The 20,068-nt window shown below is 49.1% G+C and overlaps 1 protein-coding gene across 1 annotated transcript in view; it reads right to left on the minus strand.

The window, feature by feature from the left end:
* Positions 1–20,068, minus strand: part of stk32a (serine/threonine kinase 32A) — a 42,029-nt gene that overhangs the window by 7,152 nt on the left and 14,809 nt on the right. Inside the window, exons 5-10 of the mRNA XM_035431836.1 lie at positions 18,031–18,204; positions 6,273–6,310; positions 3,656–3,745; positions 2,800–2,903; positions 1,981–2,097; positions 220–345 (exon numbers count right to left, since the gene is read on the minus strand). Coding sequence (XP_035287727.1) covers positions 220–345; positions 1,981–2,097; positions 2,800–2,903; positions 3,656–3,745; positions 6,273–6,310; positions 18,031–18,204 — 649 coding nt within the window. The remainder of the gene's footprint in view (positions 1–219; positions 346–1,980; positions 2,098–2,799; positions 2,904–3,655; positions 3,746–6,272; positions 6,311–18,030; positions 18,205–20,068) is intronic.

Genomic DNA, 20,068 nt, shown 5'->3' on the forward strand with positions numbered 1-20,068 from the left:
TCTGGATAAGTGAGTTTGCTAAATGGCGGTAATGCACGAATGCACAGAGAGGACAGCTGTCCACACAGACACACACACAGACACACACACACACACGTCGGTCTGCAAAATGAGTGTGTGTCCCTTGAGGAGGACCTCAAAGACCACAAAGCGGTTCATCCACAGACAGACGGAGGAGGAGGAGGAGGAGGAGGAGGAGGAGGGGAGCGCAGAACTTGCATTGGGAATGAATCCCGGCGGGACCTGCTTGGCCAGGACGGCGTCCCAGTTGACGTCAGACAGGTACTCCAAATCCTGCAGCTCGGACAGGCTGGAGAGGCGCTTCTCCACGCTCACCTGCAGCAGCTGAGCGGGACAGGAGGGCGGCAGTGTAGCATAATGGGTAAGGACCATTGTAACCGTTACATTACACTACATTACACATTACATTACATTGCATTACAGGCATTTAGCAGACGCTCTTGTCCAGAGCGACTTACACAACTTTTCGCATAGCATTTACACTGCATCCGTTTATACAGCTGGATATATACTGAAGCAATGCAGGTTAAGCACCTTGCTCAAGGGTACAACAGGTTTGACTCCACACTAGGACACTGCTGCTGTATGTATATATATATATATCCAGATGTATAATTGCATGCAGTGTAAATGCTATGTAAAAAGCTGTGTAAGTTGCCCTGGATAAGAGCGTCTGCTAAATGCCTGTAATGTGAAGGAGAGGCACCACCTAAACCCCCCAGAGGTTTTGGGAAGGCGCTGTAATGCGACCGTTCAGCTGCAGGTTTCGCATTCAAATTACTGAGAGGAGGAGATTCCCCGAAGGCCCAGTCAGAGAAAGTTTCAGTGGAAAGGCGAAAAACTAACAAGGGCAAGGAAATAAGGCAATATTTTAAGCCAAGAACATTTCAGCCATCACAGTGACCCTCTTCAAGCATCAGACAACCCACAGCTAAAACAGCCACCAAGGGAGAACACTTATATAGCACAGCACCAAGATATCCATCATGGTGTCACGTTAGCTGGCTATTTATAATCCTTTATAAACCCTTTATAGTCCAGGGATTCCAGGTAGAACATATCTGCTAATTTGGTTGATTTGGTAGTATAGCATTTGTATTTTTATCTAATTGTGCCATCTTAGTGATACAGAATTTACTGGGAGTACACTGATATGGTGGACAGGATTAGAATGTCTGCTAAGTGACTGCAATGTAAATGTATAACACACTAATATGATGCACTGGTATTTTAACAGCCACAGTGGTATTGGGAATTCAATGAGGATTTAAAAAATCTGAAGCAGATCTGCACAGCGACAGGTGATAAGATAATTAACTAGACAGTGTTAGATGGGCATTGGTGTAGTTTATCCTGGACTGGACTATGTGAGATGGGCTTTGGTGTAGTTTATCCTGGACTGGACTATGTGAGATGGGCATTGGTGTAGTTTATCCTGGACTGGACTATGTGAGATGGGCTTTGGTGTAGTTTATCCTGGACTGGACTATGTGAGATGGGCATTGGTGTAGTTTATCCTGGACTGGACTATGTGAGATGGGCATTGGTGTAGTTTATCCTGGACTGGACTATGTGAGATGGGCATTGGTGTAGTTTATCCTGGACTGGACTATGTGAGATGGGCATTGGTGTAGTTTATCCTGGACTGGACTATGTGAGATGGGCATTGGTGTAGTTTATCCTGGACTAGACTATGTGAGATGGGCATTGGTGAAGTTTATCCTGGACTGGACTATGTGAGATGGGCATTGGTGTAGTTTATCCTGGACTGGACTATGTGAGATGGGCATTGGTGTAGTTTATCCTGGACTGGACTATGTGAGATGGGCATTGGTGTAGTTTATCCTGGACTGGACTATGTGAGATGGGCATTGGTGTTGTTTATCCTGGACTGGACTATGTGAGATGGGCATTGGTGTAGTTGTCCCGCACTGTGTGATGGAAGCTTGCAGGCGGTACCTTTCCCAGTAAGAACTTGATCTCCGTGGACCAGGCGGCCGGGTAGCTGACGTGGACGTTGTGGAAGGTCTGCAAGATCTCATTGGCCGGAGTGCTGGACCGCATGACGTAGGGCCTCTGGAGGAGGGGAGGGGGAGAGGTTTGGAAAAAGATGTAAGGTATGCACCATACGTCTTTTGGGGAGCCCCCTCCCTCCCCAATCCCACCACAGATCCCTGGCTCGTCACGGTGGTGGCGAGGGGAGAGAGGGTCATGTGTTCTGCGGCCGTTGCTCTTGTTAAGAGTCTTAGCAGTGTGTCCGTGCTCTACCTGTCCTCTCTACTCAAACCATGGGAGAGTCATGGCGGTGCGTCAGTACTCTACCTGTCCTCTCTACTCAAACCATGGGAGAGTCATGGCGGTGTGTCAGTACTCTACCTGTCCTCTCTTCTCAAACCGTAGAAGAGTCATAAAAGAGTCATAAGACATGCTCTACCTGTCCTCTCTTGTCAAACCTTAGAAGAGTCTGAAAAGCATCATAGGACATGCCCTACCTGTCCTCTCTACTCAACCCATGGGAGAGTCATGGCGGTGTGTCAGTACTCTACCTGTCCTCTCCACTCAAACTGTAGAAGAGTCATAAAAGAGTCATAAGACATGCTCTACCTGTCCTCTCTACTCAAACTGTAGAAGAGTTATAAAAGAGTCATAAGACATGCTCTACCTGTCCTCTCTACTCAAACTGTAGAAGAGTTATAAAAGAGTCATAAGACATGCTCTACCTGTCCTCTCTTCTCAAACCGTAGAAGAGTCTGAAAAGCATCATAAGACATGGTCTACCTGTCCTCGTAAGAGCTCGTAAGCTGTGATGCCCAGAGACCACCAGTCCACTGAGAAGGAGTAGCCGGGATGGGTCCCCTCAAAGGGCTGGAACAGCTCGGGAGCTGGAACAACAGTACAGCACATCAAAGGTCAAGGGTGAGAGGTCACAGCACCTGGCTCTGAGGTCAAGGTTGAACTGGCCTGTTGCCAAAGGACCCAGCATTTGTAAGACTTCACTTTCGCCGACAAGAAACATAACAAACCACGGTGAAAATAAATTGGGGTAAATACAAAAAATGAATTTGAAGTTAGTGCTTACTCATCAAAAAAAAGAGTCAAGCTATAATGATCAGTACTTTGCAAATTAAAATTGCCAATGCATTTTCATAGTTATTGGCCCCCAGTCCACACTGTTCTGAAAATGAAATTAAATATAATTAACGATCTGTGCTTTTTTTTGTACCACCTCTACAGCCCCTTCTAAAGCGTTCGGTTCGGTCAGCCGTCTGTAACTGAAGCCTCGCCTCCACCTGCCGTGCGCGATGTGAGCCGTTCCCTGCCAGCTCCACTAAAACACAGAATCAGTCACTTAACTCCGCCACGCTGAAGCAGACAGGCCGGCTCCCAGGGTCGACCCGCGCGCGGTTTAAATCCGCCGCTCATTTAATTACAGGGTATCTGACGCCCCGGAGGACCCAGGAGCCACTGACCGACTGTTATTGGCCCAATTCGTCTTCTTTTTCCCCCGCTCACAGACCGAAGAGAAAAGGCATGCTAGAAATCCAGGACAATATTCACGGCAAGTCCGTTTTTAAAATTTTTAAATTTAAATTTTTTAGATTTTTATTGATTTCAATACTTTTGGCAATCTCACCCATGTATGGCTTTGTCCCGGCGATGGACGTGGCTCGCAAGTCGTCCTTTACCACGGCGGCGATGTTGAAGTCCGTCAGATGCGTGTGGCCTATGGGGTAAGCAGAAAAAAGCGGCTGACCAATGGGGGTGGAGTGTGGAGCTCACCAGTGTCACTGCTGCCCCGGTCCTATGTCACTGGGCTAATGACAGTGCAAGACGTGCGGGGGATACCTTACTGAACCCGTGTTTAGCAGTTGTCTACGACCATGAAATGCACTTTTTTGTACGTCGCTTTGGATAAAAGCATCTGCCAAATGAATGTAATGTAATACACAGCACGCTATGGAAAAAAAGTGCAGCCCCCGTCCACATCCACAGCGTTAACTTTTCTAAAGCTCAATGGAAAAATGTCCAGTGTTAGTTCAACTCTTAACAGAACAGACACGAGTCGAATGTGGAAGAGTTGACTTAACACTGAACATTTTACTGCCTGAGCTGTTCTGATGAAGACGTCCAGGTGGAAACGTTAACCGTCACAAGGTTAAATGACATATCGCCTTTCGTTTCATACAAAAAAGTAAGTGTCCTGATTTAATAACTGGATGTCTCTAATGTGACATTTTAACTGCAGCTCACCGACGCCAAGAACCTCCTGCCAGAGCGAGCGTTGCCCTCTGAGGAAGGGGACGGAATGACCCGGTGAAGCGAGGTCCGGCGGCCAAGCGGCCGCGGTACCTGCCAAAGTCACCGTCTCCCCCCCGCTGTGCAGGCAGCACTCCTGCCAACCCCCCCCCCCCCCCACGCCAGCCCCCCTCCCCCCGCTGTGCAGGCAGCAGCCCCCCCCCACGCCACCCCTCCTTCCCCCCCGCGATCAGCGCGGAGGGCAGACCTAGTTTATTAGCTGCCGTCTCGCGGCCGAGAGCTTGCCGCAGTGACAGAACTCAATGGAGAGGGCGTTCGGGTCCAAACCCCCCCCCCCTTCCCTACTCCCCCCCCCCCCCCCCCCCCCCCCTCCCCCAACCCCCCACGTGAGGAGCCTCGCGTTGGGAATGTAAAGCGAGCCGCACGGCCGCTCTTCTCCGATAAAAATAAATAAATAAAATAAATGATAACAGAGAGTCGAGGTCCTGAGGGAGAAGCACGTCGCGGCCGAATCTCGCGGACGCAGGGGAACGGTGACGGTGCTTCTCGTCCGAGCGGCGTTGGATACGGGCCGAGGGCACTCCGCTGAACTCTGACTCCTCCTCCACCTCCTCCTCCTCCTCCTCCTCCTCCTCCTCCTCCTCCTGCGGCGGCGGCGCTCTCAGCACGCGCTCGCTATCTCACGGCAACGCCGTCGATCCCGCCGATCCGCCGTCCCGTCTCCGGGGGAAACACTACGCTCGCTGATCCACGGCGACGGGCGCAGATTACTCACAGCCGTTAGCGTTTTTAAAAATCCCCCCGTGCGCACGAAGGAGTTCGGTTTTCACGCTGCAACAGAAAAAAGCACGACCCCTCGTTTTTTGATAGACGCGGACGGGGAAGACGATGACTGTCACGGCTTTCGTACAGAGCGCGATCACCACCAGTCCCCCTTCTGCCGTGAACCCCACGCACCATTAGGCAGAAAAAGTATGCGCATAATATTTAACCGGCCTGCCAAGTCCTTAACTTCAGTGGAGCATTTGACATAAGGACTATCTGTTATCACCGGGGTCAACACATAAAGAGCAGCTCCAAAATCAGCACACTCCTTTTTGTCCTGTGCCAACTAGCCACTTAACCTTGAGCAAGGGGACCTGGAATTTTTTTTTTAAAACCTGAATTGCTTCAGTAAGCACACAACGGTAAAAAAAAAAGCAGATTTTGACTGGAAATTCACAGAAGAGCACGTGTGATGTCTCCACACAACGTGACACACTGTGAGGCTCAAGGTCGAATCACAAAGGTGTCCAGTTCGGCACATTTCCAGAAGGATTGAAATATTTTTATTTTTTTATTCCATTTATTCTTTGAGTCTTTCTATTGTGAATTCAGTGCACCTGCCAGCTGGACAGGGACCCCCTGCAGTCCCTTTGAAGGACCTCCTGCAGAAAACCCAGGTCTTAAAGCATAGAGACATGTCAGTGGCCCCGAGGCTGTAGACTGCCCCCCCCCCCAATTCTCCCCATCACCCCCATGCAGTGTCACTCAGATTGCCTTTACACCCCGCCCCCCCCCACCCTCCCCATCCCCCCCCCCATGCAGTGTCACTCAGACTGCCTTTAAAGCACCCCCACCCCCCCCCAAATAAAAGACCTAAGGAGCGCTGTGCTTTTCACAGGCTCGTTTAACACGCTGATGAAGAGCTGTTGACGGTTTTGCAACGTGTGCGGACAGAACTCCTCTGTTTCCCTGACAACACCTGCTAAATAAGCGGCGGATTTCAGAGTGACTCATCCCACGCATGTTTGCGAGCATCCCCTGTCGGGACAGGGGTACAGCGAGGGCGGGGGGGGCTTTGGAACGTCAGGCTGGCAGATGCGGTTGAAGATAGGTCTCTCCACCCACTCCCCCAAATCAACAACCATCCCCCCCAGTTTCTTTTGTTGTGACTGAGCCCTAGTGACACCGCAAGCTTGGAAAACATCACGCGTGACCGAAGACGCGCTTACCGTCTTCATCCAGCAGAATGTTGTCTGGTTTGATGTCCCTGCAGGGAAATGCAAGCACAACTGGATTAGACAGGAAACGTGCTGACTTAACTCACAAGCGCTGCTTGATTGGCAGCGACGGCAATAACATTGCCGTATTAGCTGTTAAGGTTAATACTTGTGTACACACACAGAGAGAACGAACATCAGGAAAATCAGAGCTCTAGAAGACAATGGGAACACATCCTAACCTGCACAAACATCAGCGACAGCTGCCCTGGAGAAAGAAACCTTAAGCACCTAGCACACAGGAGACCACGGGCGCGCTCCAACTGTTTGTTTTTTTACCTCCTTGCCTCCTTTCCTAGTACGGAAAGCCAAACGGGTCAAAAATACGTGAAATTGACATCTGGAATTGCACACTGTCAACGTGGGTGCATTCCAATATGCTTAATTTATTTGTCCTTTGTCTTCAAGGTCAGAAGACTGCTCCTTCAAGGAGCTAGGAGCTAGGAGGTTCCTGAAAAATTATTAAGCAAGGAAACACAAGTGCATCCTTTGCAGAAGTATAAATGACCGGCCAGCTCTCTCCATCCGCCACATCTGTATTTGACGTGGCTTCAAACCGATGCTTGAAAGAGAGAGGGCGTTCCAGGAGCAAGGAAAGGAAGCGCGAAGACACAATAAGTGAATGGAACGAACCAGACATTGACAACGCGTGATACCAGACGTCAATTTCACATATTCTTTTTTTTTACTCGTTTGGCCTTCAATACTAAGAAAGGAGAGAAGGAACGGATAAAGAAATAAGCAGTTGGAATACACCCCATCTATCAATGCATCACTGTGACCTTTGACCCATCCATTAGAGCAGGGCTGTGAAACTGCGAGGTTTGTGAGGTCTTCCCTTCAACCATCAGCCAATTAAGGCTTTGAAAACAAGGTGTGTGGCTGATCAATGACTTAAATGAATCGCTCATGCGGAGGGTACACTGAAAACCAGCAGACACTGTGGCCCTCCAGGACTGGAGTTAAACCAGCAGACACTGTAGCCCTCCAGAACTGGATTTAAACCTGCAGGCACCGTGGCCCTCCAGGACTTGAGTTAAACCTGCATGCACTGTGTCCCTCCAGGACTTGAGTTAAACCTACAGGCACTGTGGCCCTCCAGGACTTGAGTTAAACCTGCATGCACTGTGTCCCTCCAGGACTTGAGTTAAACCTACAGGCACTGTGGCCCTCCAGGACTGGCGTTAAACCTACAAACACTGCAGTCCTCCAGGACTGGATTTAAACCTGCAGGCACTGCAGCCCTCAGGACTGGAGTTTGACACCTGTGTTTTAGAGGAAGGGGAATTCAATTCCACATCATTGAACCGGACCACCAGGCTAAGTCTCACAAAACAAGCCAGCAGGTTCTTCTGATTTGTAGTAAGGACCTACAGTGAGGGAGCCATGGCGACAGCTGCGGAGTCTGCTCTTAATCACGGTGAGGTCCGCATCGATCTGTTCCCAAGCTGCGGTGTTCAGCGTACTCCACGTACGGAGAACCAGGGCTGTTTGGGCACCAGACGTGCGACTCTGAGTCACCGTAGATGACTGACACCCAAGGAGCGTGTCAGGCAAACCCGGTTCACACGGGGACCGTCAGACTCTCATCAACCCATGTTTTTGGGCCACACGTCCTCGGAACCCATGGCTTGAATAGGCTGTGTGACTGTCCAAGGTCTGTCCTGTGTGTGACAGTGTGACCTTATGGTTGAGGTGACTGACAGAAAGGTTGCAGGTTTAACTCCCAGATGAGGAAATGCCACTGAACCCTTGAGCCACTTACCTGGCTGCAGTAATTAACCCTTTGAAGAGTAGGATTTTTGGAATGTTTTTTTCCCCAAAATTCTAAGTCAGTGTTCTAGAACTCCATTGGTTTCAGTTACCAGTAGTGACATCAGCATTAGAATGCTCAGTTAAGAACTGAATGTTCTGTTCACTTAAGAACATTCTAATCACATATTTGTGATCTCACACCATAAAGGGTTAAATGCAGCTGTACTGATGATGGATTGTGTAAGGACTCTGCAAGCTATGTAAGTTTCCCTCAGGTAAAGGGTGTCTGCTACGTAACATGTAATATAGACATTATTATTATTATTATTATTGTTGTTATTATTGCTGTTGTAATTGTTGTTGCTATTATTATTATTTTTAAAATTATTATTAACTACTTGTAGTTGCACTACTAATAACGACCTGTTTTCTACCAAGTAATCAGTTCCAACTAAACGGAATGCTGTGACCCCCATCTTATTGACTCCGCAGGTGAGTTTTAACTTAGGGGTGTGGCTGCAGCAGCAGGTGAGTTTTAACTTAGGGGTGTGGCTGCAGCAGCAGGTGAGTGCTGCCTGAGGGACAGACAGCAGGTGTGACCATGGCAACAGAATTAATGACCGTGAGACGACTCTAGACCCCCGTTCTCATGGAGACCCTGTTCTCATGGCGACCAAGCGAGACCCAAGCTTACAGTTTCTCCCCAGTGCAAGAGGGATGTTCTTGGCAAGTATTACAGTTAGTGCTTCACAAATGATCACACACAGCCAATGCAGTCACCTTATCGCTACTACACAGGCAGAATGTGCCCCGCCTAGTCTCATATTTCAACAACCTCACTTGATGCTAAGAAATATAAATATCTATCCTGCGTTAATGTCAGGGAGACAATATGTCTACGTTTTTTTTTGTTGATTTCCGTCTCTTATAAAGGCTGTTTTCGGTTGTTTCGCAATTTGCCACAGAGTGATACCACTCCAATCCAAACGCAGACGTGAATTTTCTTAGTAGCTGTAACAAAAAAAGTGGGCGTACTCTTTAGGGATGAAAACTGTCAAAATGAAAATGTGTTTTTTTTCTAATTTTTTTTTTTTTTTGCGCAGGCTGAAAAATTTGCAAGAGCCACCCGTGGAGGGGAACATCGCTCAAGCTGAAATTGGGAACAGGGAGATTTCTGTCAAACAGAGAGCCAGCCGTGTACGCTTTACTGGAAACTTCGAGGATCTGAGCCTCGGCCTAATTAGCCCCGGTTACCCCATCACGACGGGATCGACGAGGATTAGCACATCAAAAAGAGCGACGCCCCAACACGGGTGGTGCGGGAGCTCGCCGCGTTCGGAGCCCAACGCCGTGCAGGAACAGGGCCGAGATGGAGGGGAGAAAAGGTCAGCTGTGTCAACATTTTAATTAGCTGACATTTCCCTCTTCAAACGAGGGGGGGGGGGAGGAGGAAGAAGGAGGGAGAGGGAAGAAAGAGAGAGAGAGAGAGAGAGGGAGTCTGGGACTTCCCTATGATCCGGGAGGAAGCGGCTGTTACCATGGTTGCGCTGTAATGAGTCATTATTTTGGGCAAACGTACACTAGGCATTGTTCTGCTTCCCCGTGATATTACCCATGGTTTGGAATATGTGGGAATAATGAAGAAGAGGGTTCCTCAAATGCGGCGGTGACTCGTGTAAAAGAAATTAAAGGTGTGAGAAGTGAGAGAGAGAGAGAGAGAGAGAGAGAGAGAGACACCTGGAAGCTTTCTCTGAGATTTCCTTGGAAGTTCCCTGTTCCAGGTATAGCCGTAAAAAAAAACAAACATATTTTCTGATCCAAGGCACTTGTCAGTTCAGTTCTGTTCCAACATCAGGAATGTTTTTTGAGATTGTTAGAAGGGTCTCGTCTGTTAAATCCACACTGTTGATAGTTCTTAACCACAGAGGTGAATTAAGGCAAGGGGTTAAAAATGGTTATGATGTAATAGCTTTAATCTTGGTTCCATTGGAAATCCTTACACAGCTCACTCCCTTGGCCTTTGGTAATGCAGTCCCTGCCATTTCACATTCTCATTTTATTGAACAGTGTGTACCCACTGCACGTTTAGAAGCAATACTTTGCTGGGCAGTCTTACAGGAATTGTTTGCAATTACCCCATGCGTGTACAGATCTACAACATTAATTTGTCATATGGAGAGATTGCAATGCAGTGTAGCATAGTGGGTAAGGAACTGGGCTTGTAACCGAAAGGTCGTAGGTTCGATTCCTTGGTAGGACACTGCTGTTGAGTACCTCGAGCAAGGTACTTAACGTGCATTGCTTCATTATATATATCCAGCTGTATGAATGGATGCAACGTAAAATGTTGTGTAAGTCCCTCTGGATAAGAGCGTCTGCTAAATGCCTGTAATGAGTGTACCCTCCTCTTCTGAAGCCATGTCCTGTGTAGAGCTGTCTTTACTTCGTGCTCTGGAGACTCTCGCAAGCCGCAATTAGCTACAGTCAGCATTCCTGTGCTTCACGGACACAACGTGTCTACGGAGGGGAATCAGAAACGTATGTCTTTAAAATACGACAGGCTAATTTGGCACTTTTCCAGCGCTGCTAATTAATTAGCATTTGTAAATGTTACTTCCCTGAAATAAAAAATAAAAAATAAAAAAAATCTCAGTACATCGGTCACGAAGCTGGAATGGGACTGGGACTGACCTGCAGACAGCCAGCTCCGCTTTATCCACCCAACATCCTTACCCGTTCAAATGCAAACGTTTGGAATATAGCCCGTCCCAGTTCCACACAAGTCAAAATGGATCCACTATGGAACACTAGTATCAACAGTGCTATACCACTGCACAGCCCACATAAGAGTTCTACAGAGTACCCCCCAATGCACCGATATCTCCCTCTCTCACTATCTCTCACTTTCACTCTGTGTCTTTTAAAAGAGAATATTTATCATTTTTAAATGTATATAATTATAATTATACATAATATAATTCTACCATTCTTATAGTATTCTTCAAATTAGGATGCCAAACTTACAATAATAATAATAATAATAATAATAATATAAACTAAATAGTACAGTACTCGTCATTAACATGTATTTGACACAGGCACGTACTGTATGTTCTGTCATGCTGTTGGACGTTATAGTACATGACAACAGATACACTGGGTTGCCAGGGAGACATGTTTAGAACAATGTTCCTTCCTGTAAATGTATAGAGAAGACTTTGGGGTTAGAGAGTGGAAGGGTCAATGACTCTGTAATGTGTAATTACAAAGATTTTATCCATTAAATTGTTTTTTATTCAGATGCAGGCTTTTATCCAAAGCAATTTCCAAGACTAATATGGAATACTCCAAATGCAATTAGCTGGTATCTTCAGTTACCAGAACAGAGTAGGCAGTAACACCACAGATATTTAGAGTAATGTAGATCACCCTGCAGTCTCTTTGCAAGCAAATGAGATAAGACATTAAGTAAACTATGTAGCACAAAACTCAATGCTAAACAACTAAACACGAAAGACATACTTTATAACACATAAAAGTAGAACATTAAAGGAACCTAAATTTCATAGAGCAACAAAGAGGAGATGCATTGCAGTAATTAGTAGTAAATTTCAAAGTTGCTTTGAATACCAATGAGATCTAGGAGCATACCTTTCCATATTTTAACTTTTTATACACAAGTTTAAGGTGTTAAAATTCCTGCAATATACTGACAGTTAAAACAAGCAAACAAACAAAAAAACATCTATTTTCAGCAATATTCAGTATATAATATTCTTTAATGTTCTTTTTACGCCCGGGGATCTGGAATATTCAGAATTTTCCACTCGGACCCAAAGGGGTCAAAGACCTACTTGACCCAGAAATGTGCCTCAGGTTATATGTCCGAGATGAAAATCAGGAAGTGACTCAGCTGTTCTGATTGGTTCAAGGAGCACATTCCAATACCATAGAGTAGAAGCCTGAAGGTCAGAGAAGTGTAGGAGGAAGAAGCTACAAGAGACCTGATAAGTAGAGGGTGGCCATCGCTCTCTCTCTCTCTCTCTTTCTATTTATCTCTCCCTCGCACCTCCCCCTCTCTCTCCATCTATCTCTTTCTGCTCCTCTCTCCCTCTCTACCCCCCTTTCTCTTAATCTCTCCATCTCCTCTCTCTCTCTCTCCCTCTATCTGCCCCCTCACTTCCTCTCTCCCTCTCTCTTTCTTCTCCACTCTGTCTCTCTCTCTCCCCCTCTTCCTCCCTCCCTCTCTCTCTCTCTCTCTCTCTCTTTCTCTCCCTCCCTCCTTCCTGCTGAGAGCTTGTTGCCGTATACTCTGACCCTGAGAACAGCTCATTACAGATTCCGTGGAGTCAGGTGAGATGGGCGCGCAGGGCGAGCGGGGGCGGGGGGGGTGGGGTGGGGGGGGGGGCCAGGGGCGAGCAGGGGGGGCGAGCGAGGCCCCGAACCTGATCCTCGGGCCTTTTCTCTCGCTCCACTAGTCCGACAACCTATTAGCTGGATCTAATGACCTCATTACATCACTTATCCCGACGAGCTGTGTAACCGAGACACCGACCCTGCCATCCTATCTCCCAACCCCCCCCCCCAGCCACGCATCCCGCCATTCTATCTGTCCACCCCACCCGCCACGGCAGCAGAACACATCACCGGGCCTCACCAAAACGTCTGGGTGCGGGGGGGGGGGGGGATAGTGGGGTACCACAATGGGCCCCATTGTGCGCTGCTGCACACAGGTCAGCTGTGTATCCAGAAAGCTGTTTAGCACCTGTCCCGCCCGATAAGACACATGGGCCGGGGCCCGTCGGGCGAGGGCATTGTGCTGTCGCTCCCATCGCTCTCGTTCAGCGGAGATAAGACCGCGTTCCGCACGACGGGCCGAGCCGCCGATCGCTCACCGCCGCGCCCCCCGCCCGCTCCCCGATCGCTCGCCCGCCGCGCCCCCCGCCCGCTCCCCGATCGCTCGCCCGCCGCGCCCCCCGCCCGCTCCCCGATCGCTCGCCCGCCGCGCCCCCCGCCCGCTCCCCGATCGCTCGCCGCCGCGCTCCCCGCTCGCCGCGTCCCCGCCGACGCGCGGCCTCAGGAGGGCTCGTGCGCGTTCCCCGCGTCCCCCGTCCCGAAAAACCATTAATCATCATCATCGCACGCGGTCGCCGCCTCGTCGGCGCCACCTGTTGATTTCACAGCGCGGTGCGATCTTTGAACGGCGGGAAAGTCGAGCGGCGGGTCTGCATTTGACAGCTCGAGACGAGTGGAAGTGCACCTGCTCGCAATGCACGCGAATACTTATCCTGCACAATGGGCTCCTAATTAAAAACCCTTTTCCCCGGCTCTCCGAGTCGGAAGAAAGGCTGTTATTCATTTACGGCCGTCGATGCCGCGGTTCGGAAGCGTGACAAAGCTCGGTTGTTTCAGAGGCCGATTCAAGGGGTGCTAAAATATCCTTCGCCGAACTCAATGAACCGTCATATTTTAAAGACACGGCGTACAGAATCGGTTTTTTTTTTTTGCCGCTGCACTATTGAACTCAGACTTTTCCGCAGAAGAGAGGGACTCTGATAGTGTAAAAAAAAAAAAGACCTGGCTTCAGTACTTTGTGACACGCGACTAGAACACCAGAGTGGGTGATTAAAGCTTTTAATAGGAAGCAACACAGGAAGTATCCCACACAATCACGTGACTACGACCGCAAACAAATGCTGGAAGCCTTTAGCTTCCCGTCAGTACAAGATTTGTAACATTGTGGCACCGTTCACATTTGAAATGACTGACAGGTTGTGAGACTGTCCTGAAATCCAGAGCAAGCTCCCTCATCTTCTCATCTTCTGGACGAAGACCATACAAAGCACTTTTTTCCCCATATTTTTGTTGTTGTTGTGCTTAACATGGCAATTTATATCTTTCTCCTTTTTAAAGAAGTCCAAACATGAGAGATGTTTTCTTTATTTGATGAAGGAACAAGCAGTAGTTATTTATTATGTGCTGTGATGCCTTGCCGATGCCTTTCTACCATTTATACACGTCCTTTCAGCGGATTCGTCGAAAGAAGAGAAGGGGGCGGAGTGACATCTCCCTGCTGTGGCCATGACATTATAAGCAGAGTATAAAATGTATAGAGATGTGAATTAATAAAATTATCATGAAGGGTAAATGTGAAGGGTGCTTAAAAATAAATAATGAAACTAAATTAATTAATTAATTGAATGAGGTGAAAGCCAGAGACCAGACCAGCTCTGGTTCGGGGGGGGGGGGACCAGTGGCGTCACCCAGTGCGGTGGGGGGGGGGCGGGGTGAATAAACAGAGGTAGTGTTTAAACACGTCATGAAGACCTCAGTCAATCAGACAGGTAACACGGTAGTGCCAGAGGAAACGTGTGGGCGCGGGGAAGTGCGTGTTATGCATTCAGATGACAAAGCGCACCTCGTCACATTAACACCGCTAATTAAATCAACCGCCAGTAAACTGCATCGGAGAAACCAGCTGTTTCAACCCGTCGCATTAGAATGTTTTTATTAAAAAAATAATACATTTCTGCTGAAACACTGCACAAAAATTTTATAGACAGTCATTTTGGTGTCACCCCCCCCCTCTGATGGTGTCACCCGGTGCGGTCCGCACCCCCCTAGTGACGCCACTGGGGATGACGGCAGAGACAGGGGGGCAGGATGGTGGAGACAGGGGGGCAGGATGGTGGAGACAGGAGGGCAGGATGGTGGAGACAGGAGGGCAGGGTGGTGGAGACAGGGGGGCAGGGTGGTGGAGACAGGGGGGCAGGGTGGTGGAGACAGGGGGGCAGGGTGGTGGAGACAGGAGGGCAGGGTGGTGGAGACAGGGGGGCAGGGTGGTGGAGACAGGGGGGCAGGATGGTGGAGACAGGAGGGCAGGATGGTGGAGACAGGGGGACAGGATGGTGGAGACAGGGGGGCAGGATGGTGGAGACAGGGGGGCAGGATGGTGGAGACAGGGGGGCAGGGTGGTGGAGACAGGGGGGCAGGGTGGTGGAGACAGGGGGGCAGGATGGTGGAGACAGGGGGGCAGGGTGGTGGAGACAGGGGGGCAGGGTGGTGGAGACAGGGGGGCAGGATGGTGGAGACAGGGGGGCTCAGGATGGTGGAGACAGGAGGGCAGGATGGTGGAGACAGGAGGGCAGGGTGGTGGAGACAGGAGGGCAGGATGGTGGAGACAGGGGGGCAGGATGGTGGAGACAGGAGGGCAGGATGGCGGAGACAGGGGGGCAGGATGGTGGAGACAGGAGGGCAGGGTGGTGGAGACAGGGGGGCAGGATGGTGGAGACAGGAGGGCAGGATGGTGGAGACAGGAGGGCAGGGTGGTGGAGGCAGGGGGGCAGGATGGTGGAGACAGGGGGGCAGGGTGGTGGAGACAGGGGGGCAGGGTGGTGGAGACAGGGGGGCAGGGTGGTGGAGACAGGAGGGCAGGATGGTGGAGACAGGGGGGCAGGATGGTGGAGACAGGGGGGCTCAGGAAGAGCTGCAGACTGACCCCTGAGGCTTCAGGCTTCACTGCGCCGTGTAATTGGAGGACCCACCGAGGCCCCCCGGGCGCGTCCTCACAAAAACAAAACCGCACGAGGCACGCAGGTCTAACCAACACGCCTCTCTCCCCGTGACGCAACAGAACGCCAGCCTCCCGCAATCTCAAAAATCGCTGCCCGTTATCTCCGCTGCTTCGACACCTTCGAGTGACGATGTGCCCGGAGGCGGTGGAAGCAGGTGTGCAGGTGTCTGCTCGTAATCAGGTAGCCACGGCTTAATTGATTTAATTGCCACGTCATTGATATGGGAAATGCGGGAATTCCCATCTACGCAATTCCTATAATAGCTGTTTCCGTGAAGGCATTAGTGCCAGTCCTTGACTCCACTGGCTAAGAAGCGCAGTTTGGCAACATAACTGAATATATTTTATGCATAATGTACCGTCCAACAATTAATCTTACTTGCCTTTTCCCAGTAAATGCATGGCACAGTATGTCTGGAATTTGTATTTGAACATGTGTGTACCTTTCATTCCTCCTTTTCAGTCTTATTCCTCATTTCCAGTGCTGATGTCTAAACCTATACAACCAGAAACCCCAGGGGGGCCTAACTGGAACTGGAGCGCGTCGTGGGGTCAGGGAACGCAGCCCCAAACAGGCCGTGATGGGCCTCTGGCGAATACCCTCCACACGAATAACAAGCCCGATTCGCCGACACCCTCCCTTTCCAGGAGCGCTGACTGGCGGTAACGTGTTTTCAGACGAGGGGAAAATTAGGATCGGCACGTCTGGCGCTCGCCCAAATGGTAAATGGACTGCATTTATATAGCGCTTTTATCCAAAGCGTTTTACAATTGATGCCTCTCATTCGCCAGAGCAGTTAGGGATTAGGTGTCTCGCTCAAGGACACTTCGACACGCCCAGGGCGGGGTTTGAACCGGCAACCCTCCGACTGCCAGACAATCGGTCTTACCTCCTGAACTATGTCGCTCCACAAATAATGTGGGAATAGAGCAGAATGCAGCTGTCTTTGGCTGAAGAGAAAACACTTTGGGCCTGCTTAACGGAAAGCCAGCTCTCCCTTTCTCCCTTTCTCTCTCTTTCTCTCTCTCTCTCTCTCTCTCTCTCTTTCGCTCTCTATGTAAGTTAAAATCCGAAAATGTGTTAACAGAAGAAAACATGACAGCAATGATCCTTTTTATTTTCTTAGATAATCCATCCGGAGGGTGACAGACAATGCGCTTTAAAACCCTTGCACCATCTAATGTAATCTGTTATAGGTCTCGTGATTAATTGGACCTTTCCAGAACATTAATGCCTCCCATTTGTCCTGTTCTGGAGACCTGTCCACCGGATTATCAGCCTCTCCTCGGGTCACTGGGAAGAATCAGCCAGGCTCACACATTTCTGTTAAGGCACTTATCTGGTGGATGGATGGGCCCCACAGTCTGGTATCTGTTAAGTCACTGTTCTAGTGCATGGATGGGCCCCACAGTCTAGTATCTGTTAAGGCTCTGTTCTAGTGCATGGATGGGCCCTATGGTCTTGTATCTGCTAAGACTCTGTTCTAGTACATGGATGGGCACCATGGTCTGGTATCTGCTAAGGCTCTGTTCTAGTACATGAATGGGCACCATGGTCTGGTATCTGCTAAGGCTCTGTTCCAATGTGTGGATGGGCCTCATGGTCTGGTATCTGTTAAAGGCTCTCTTTTAGTGCATGTATGGGTCCCACAGTATGGTGTCTGATAAGGCTCTGTTCCAGTTAATGGATGGGACACAAAATAAAATGCCATTATAAATATTCCTGCAAACTTTCTTCAGAAAATAAAAAAATGCACTTGTCCTGATTTTATATCTAGAAACTCATTTGAAACCAGATGTATTCACATCCAGATTTTGTACATCCCTTGTAACAGGTGGCAAAACAATAAAATCATTAAAGCGATCAAATAAATATTTGTTTATGCACACAGTATTTGAATATCACCTGTTCCATTTTTTTTCACGTGCTGCAGATCTGCTTGTGCACAGCCAGCGTTGTTGACTCCGTATTAAAGATTGTGGAGCGCTATTATATTTCCTTTGGTTAGCCAGACTGTGGCCAGGTTTGACAGGAGGCTAGGTTCTCCAGTGTGGAGGTGAAATGCTGTATCAGTGTTGTATCAGCAGGTCAGACGTCTCTGGTTCCCTAATGCCCTGCTGTGTTTGCTTCAACAGCAAGTGCGTGCGTGTGCGTGTGTGCGTGCGTGTTTGTGTGTGTTTGTGTGTGTGCATGTTTGTGCGTGCATATCTGAGCGTATGTGTACGAGTTTGTGTGTGCAGATGCGGCCGTACGGGTGCATGTGTGTTTGTGCGTGTGTGTGTGTGTGTTTGAGTGTTGTGTTTGTGTCTGTGTGTGTGTGTGCGTGTTTGTGTGTGTGCACGTGTTGTCGTACGTGTGCGTGTTCGGGGACGGACGCTCACCTGTGTATGATGCGTTTACTCCTCAGGTATTGCAGCGCCAGGGCGATTTCGCACACGTACAGCTTGACCGTGCTCTCTGAGAAGTGCACGTTCTGCTGGAGGTGGTACCGCAGGTCCCCTCCCAAAAGCAGGTCCACCACCATGAACATGTCCTCCTCGTCCTGAAACGAGTACCTGCCGCAGAACACACACACACACACACGCACACACCGCTCTATCAGTCACGGTCTGGCTGAAGGGGAACATCCAGGACCTCCCCAAAATTTTGTTCCAATCGCTGGATTTGCTAATTAGCACAATTCTTCAGCCAGAAGGTAGAAGTAATGAGTAAAGTCAGCTGGCTGAGTTAATGGGTGGAAGAAACAGATTGCAGGACTTTTCATTTCTGACCCTTGGACTTTCCACCTCTACTGTCTGGAACCCTTTGAAGGATGACTTTTGACGTTTTCCATTTCCTCTTGTTCACCGTGACCTCGAACAGCTGCTGTCAGTGTTCACACGCGATAGTGAGGTAACTGACCTGACAGATTGGCTTCCGTGAAGATAACAGCTCACTTGAAAATGGAAGTGAACGCAACGGAGTCTGACATTGTAAAAAGCCACTTCACACCAATCCTGACCTGACTTTAGAACAGTGGTACCCAGGCCTGCTCCTGCAGATGTACCGTCCTGTAGGTATTCACTCCAACCCTAACAAAGCACACCTCACTCAACAGCTAGAGATCGTGTTCAGCTGCTAATTAGTAGAATCAGGTGCTCAAAATTAGGGTTGAAATCAGGTTGGTAGATCTCCAGGAGCAGGGTTGGCTATCGCTGCTTTAGAAGAAATGTGCTACTCTGAGCACAGCGAGTTGGCAGAGAAATCCCACATGCTCTCTAAAGCTCCGAGCATCTGTCCACCCCATTGGTCAAGTTTCCCTTGCCCCCCCCAACGTGCACTAAAACCCAGCGTCCCATTGAAAAGTGCTCAGTCAACTGCGTGCTGCCAAACAACTGGGAATTCTCGACCATCGATCAGTCAGTCAGCGGATCTGAGTAGGAACCTGGGGGGGTTCACGTCAACTGATGGCCCATTTCACCCCCCCCCCCTCCCGCCATTCCAGAGACTGCTTCGTAAACCGCTCTGTAAATTGCTATCGATTCCAAAAGAGGGAGGGGCCCAATCACCCTCAGCGAATCTTCTTCCCCAGATACAGCCCCTTTGCTTTGAGGGAGATGGCTTACTTAGAATTCTTTCATAACACAGTCAGTTGTGCAAAACACAGTCATCCAGTCTTGTCCATAATACCTGTTCATTATACAGTTTTCTTTTAAATCAGGGCTTAATTCCCCTTTCTTTAGCTGTTTTTCAGGAGGGAATCTAGGCCAGGCAAAGATGCGGACGGGATGGCAAGACTAACGTCACCAACCTTATTCCGCTCCTGTTTAAACTGTGGTGTTTTTCCTCATGAATGAAGATTCGTTTGACAGACCGAACAGAGCTTCCGCGCAGAGCGTTTATATTCGCTTCTGAGAGACCTGATTGTCGGCATCTTCAGGGACAAAGAATGTTTGTGAATCACGCACACACACACACGCGCGCGCGCGTGTACTGCTGCCTCTCCAAGCGCTCACAAGACCAGGCTCGTTTGTACAGTCAACACCCTGTACTTCTGCGAAACCAGTCATTAGTGAGACAGACACTGTGGTGGGATTAAGATGGGCCTATGCCAAAGGGTTCCACTGCAGTTGATGGTAATGAATCCTTTATTCATTTTTACAGGCCGCCCCATTAATACGCCTGAATGCACTTGCTGCATTAACACCACAGAGCTCAAGGGTGCTATAACCAACTATGTGAAGGTCATGTACAAAAAAAAAAAAAAAAAAAAAAAAACTTCATTACCCACAAGTCCACAGTGTTGTCAGACAACAATCAAAGCACAAGCCAACATTCTTTGCAGATAAGACCAAATGACACTGAGACATTGCGCCTTAGATATCCTAGATAGCTGAGGCCCTGGGCAAAAAAAGACATATGGGCATATGGATCAGTTCA

The sequence above is a fragment of the Anguilla anguilla genome, chromosome 9, assembly GCF_013347855.1.
Source record: "Anguilla anguilla isolate fAngAng1 chromosome 9, fAngAng1.pri, whole genome shotgun sequence".
Classification (NCBI taxonomy): domain Eukaryota; kingdom Metazoa; phylum Chordata; class Actinopteri; order Anguilliformes; family Anguillidae; genus Anguilla; species Anguilla anguilla.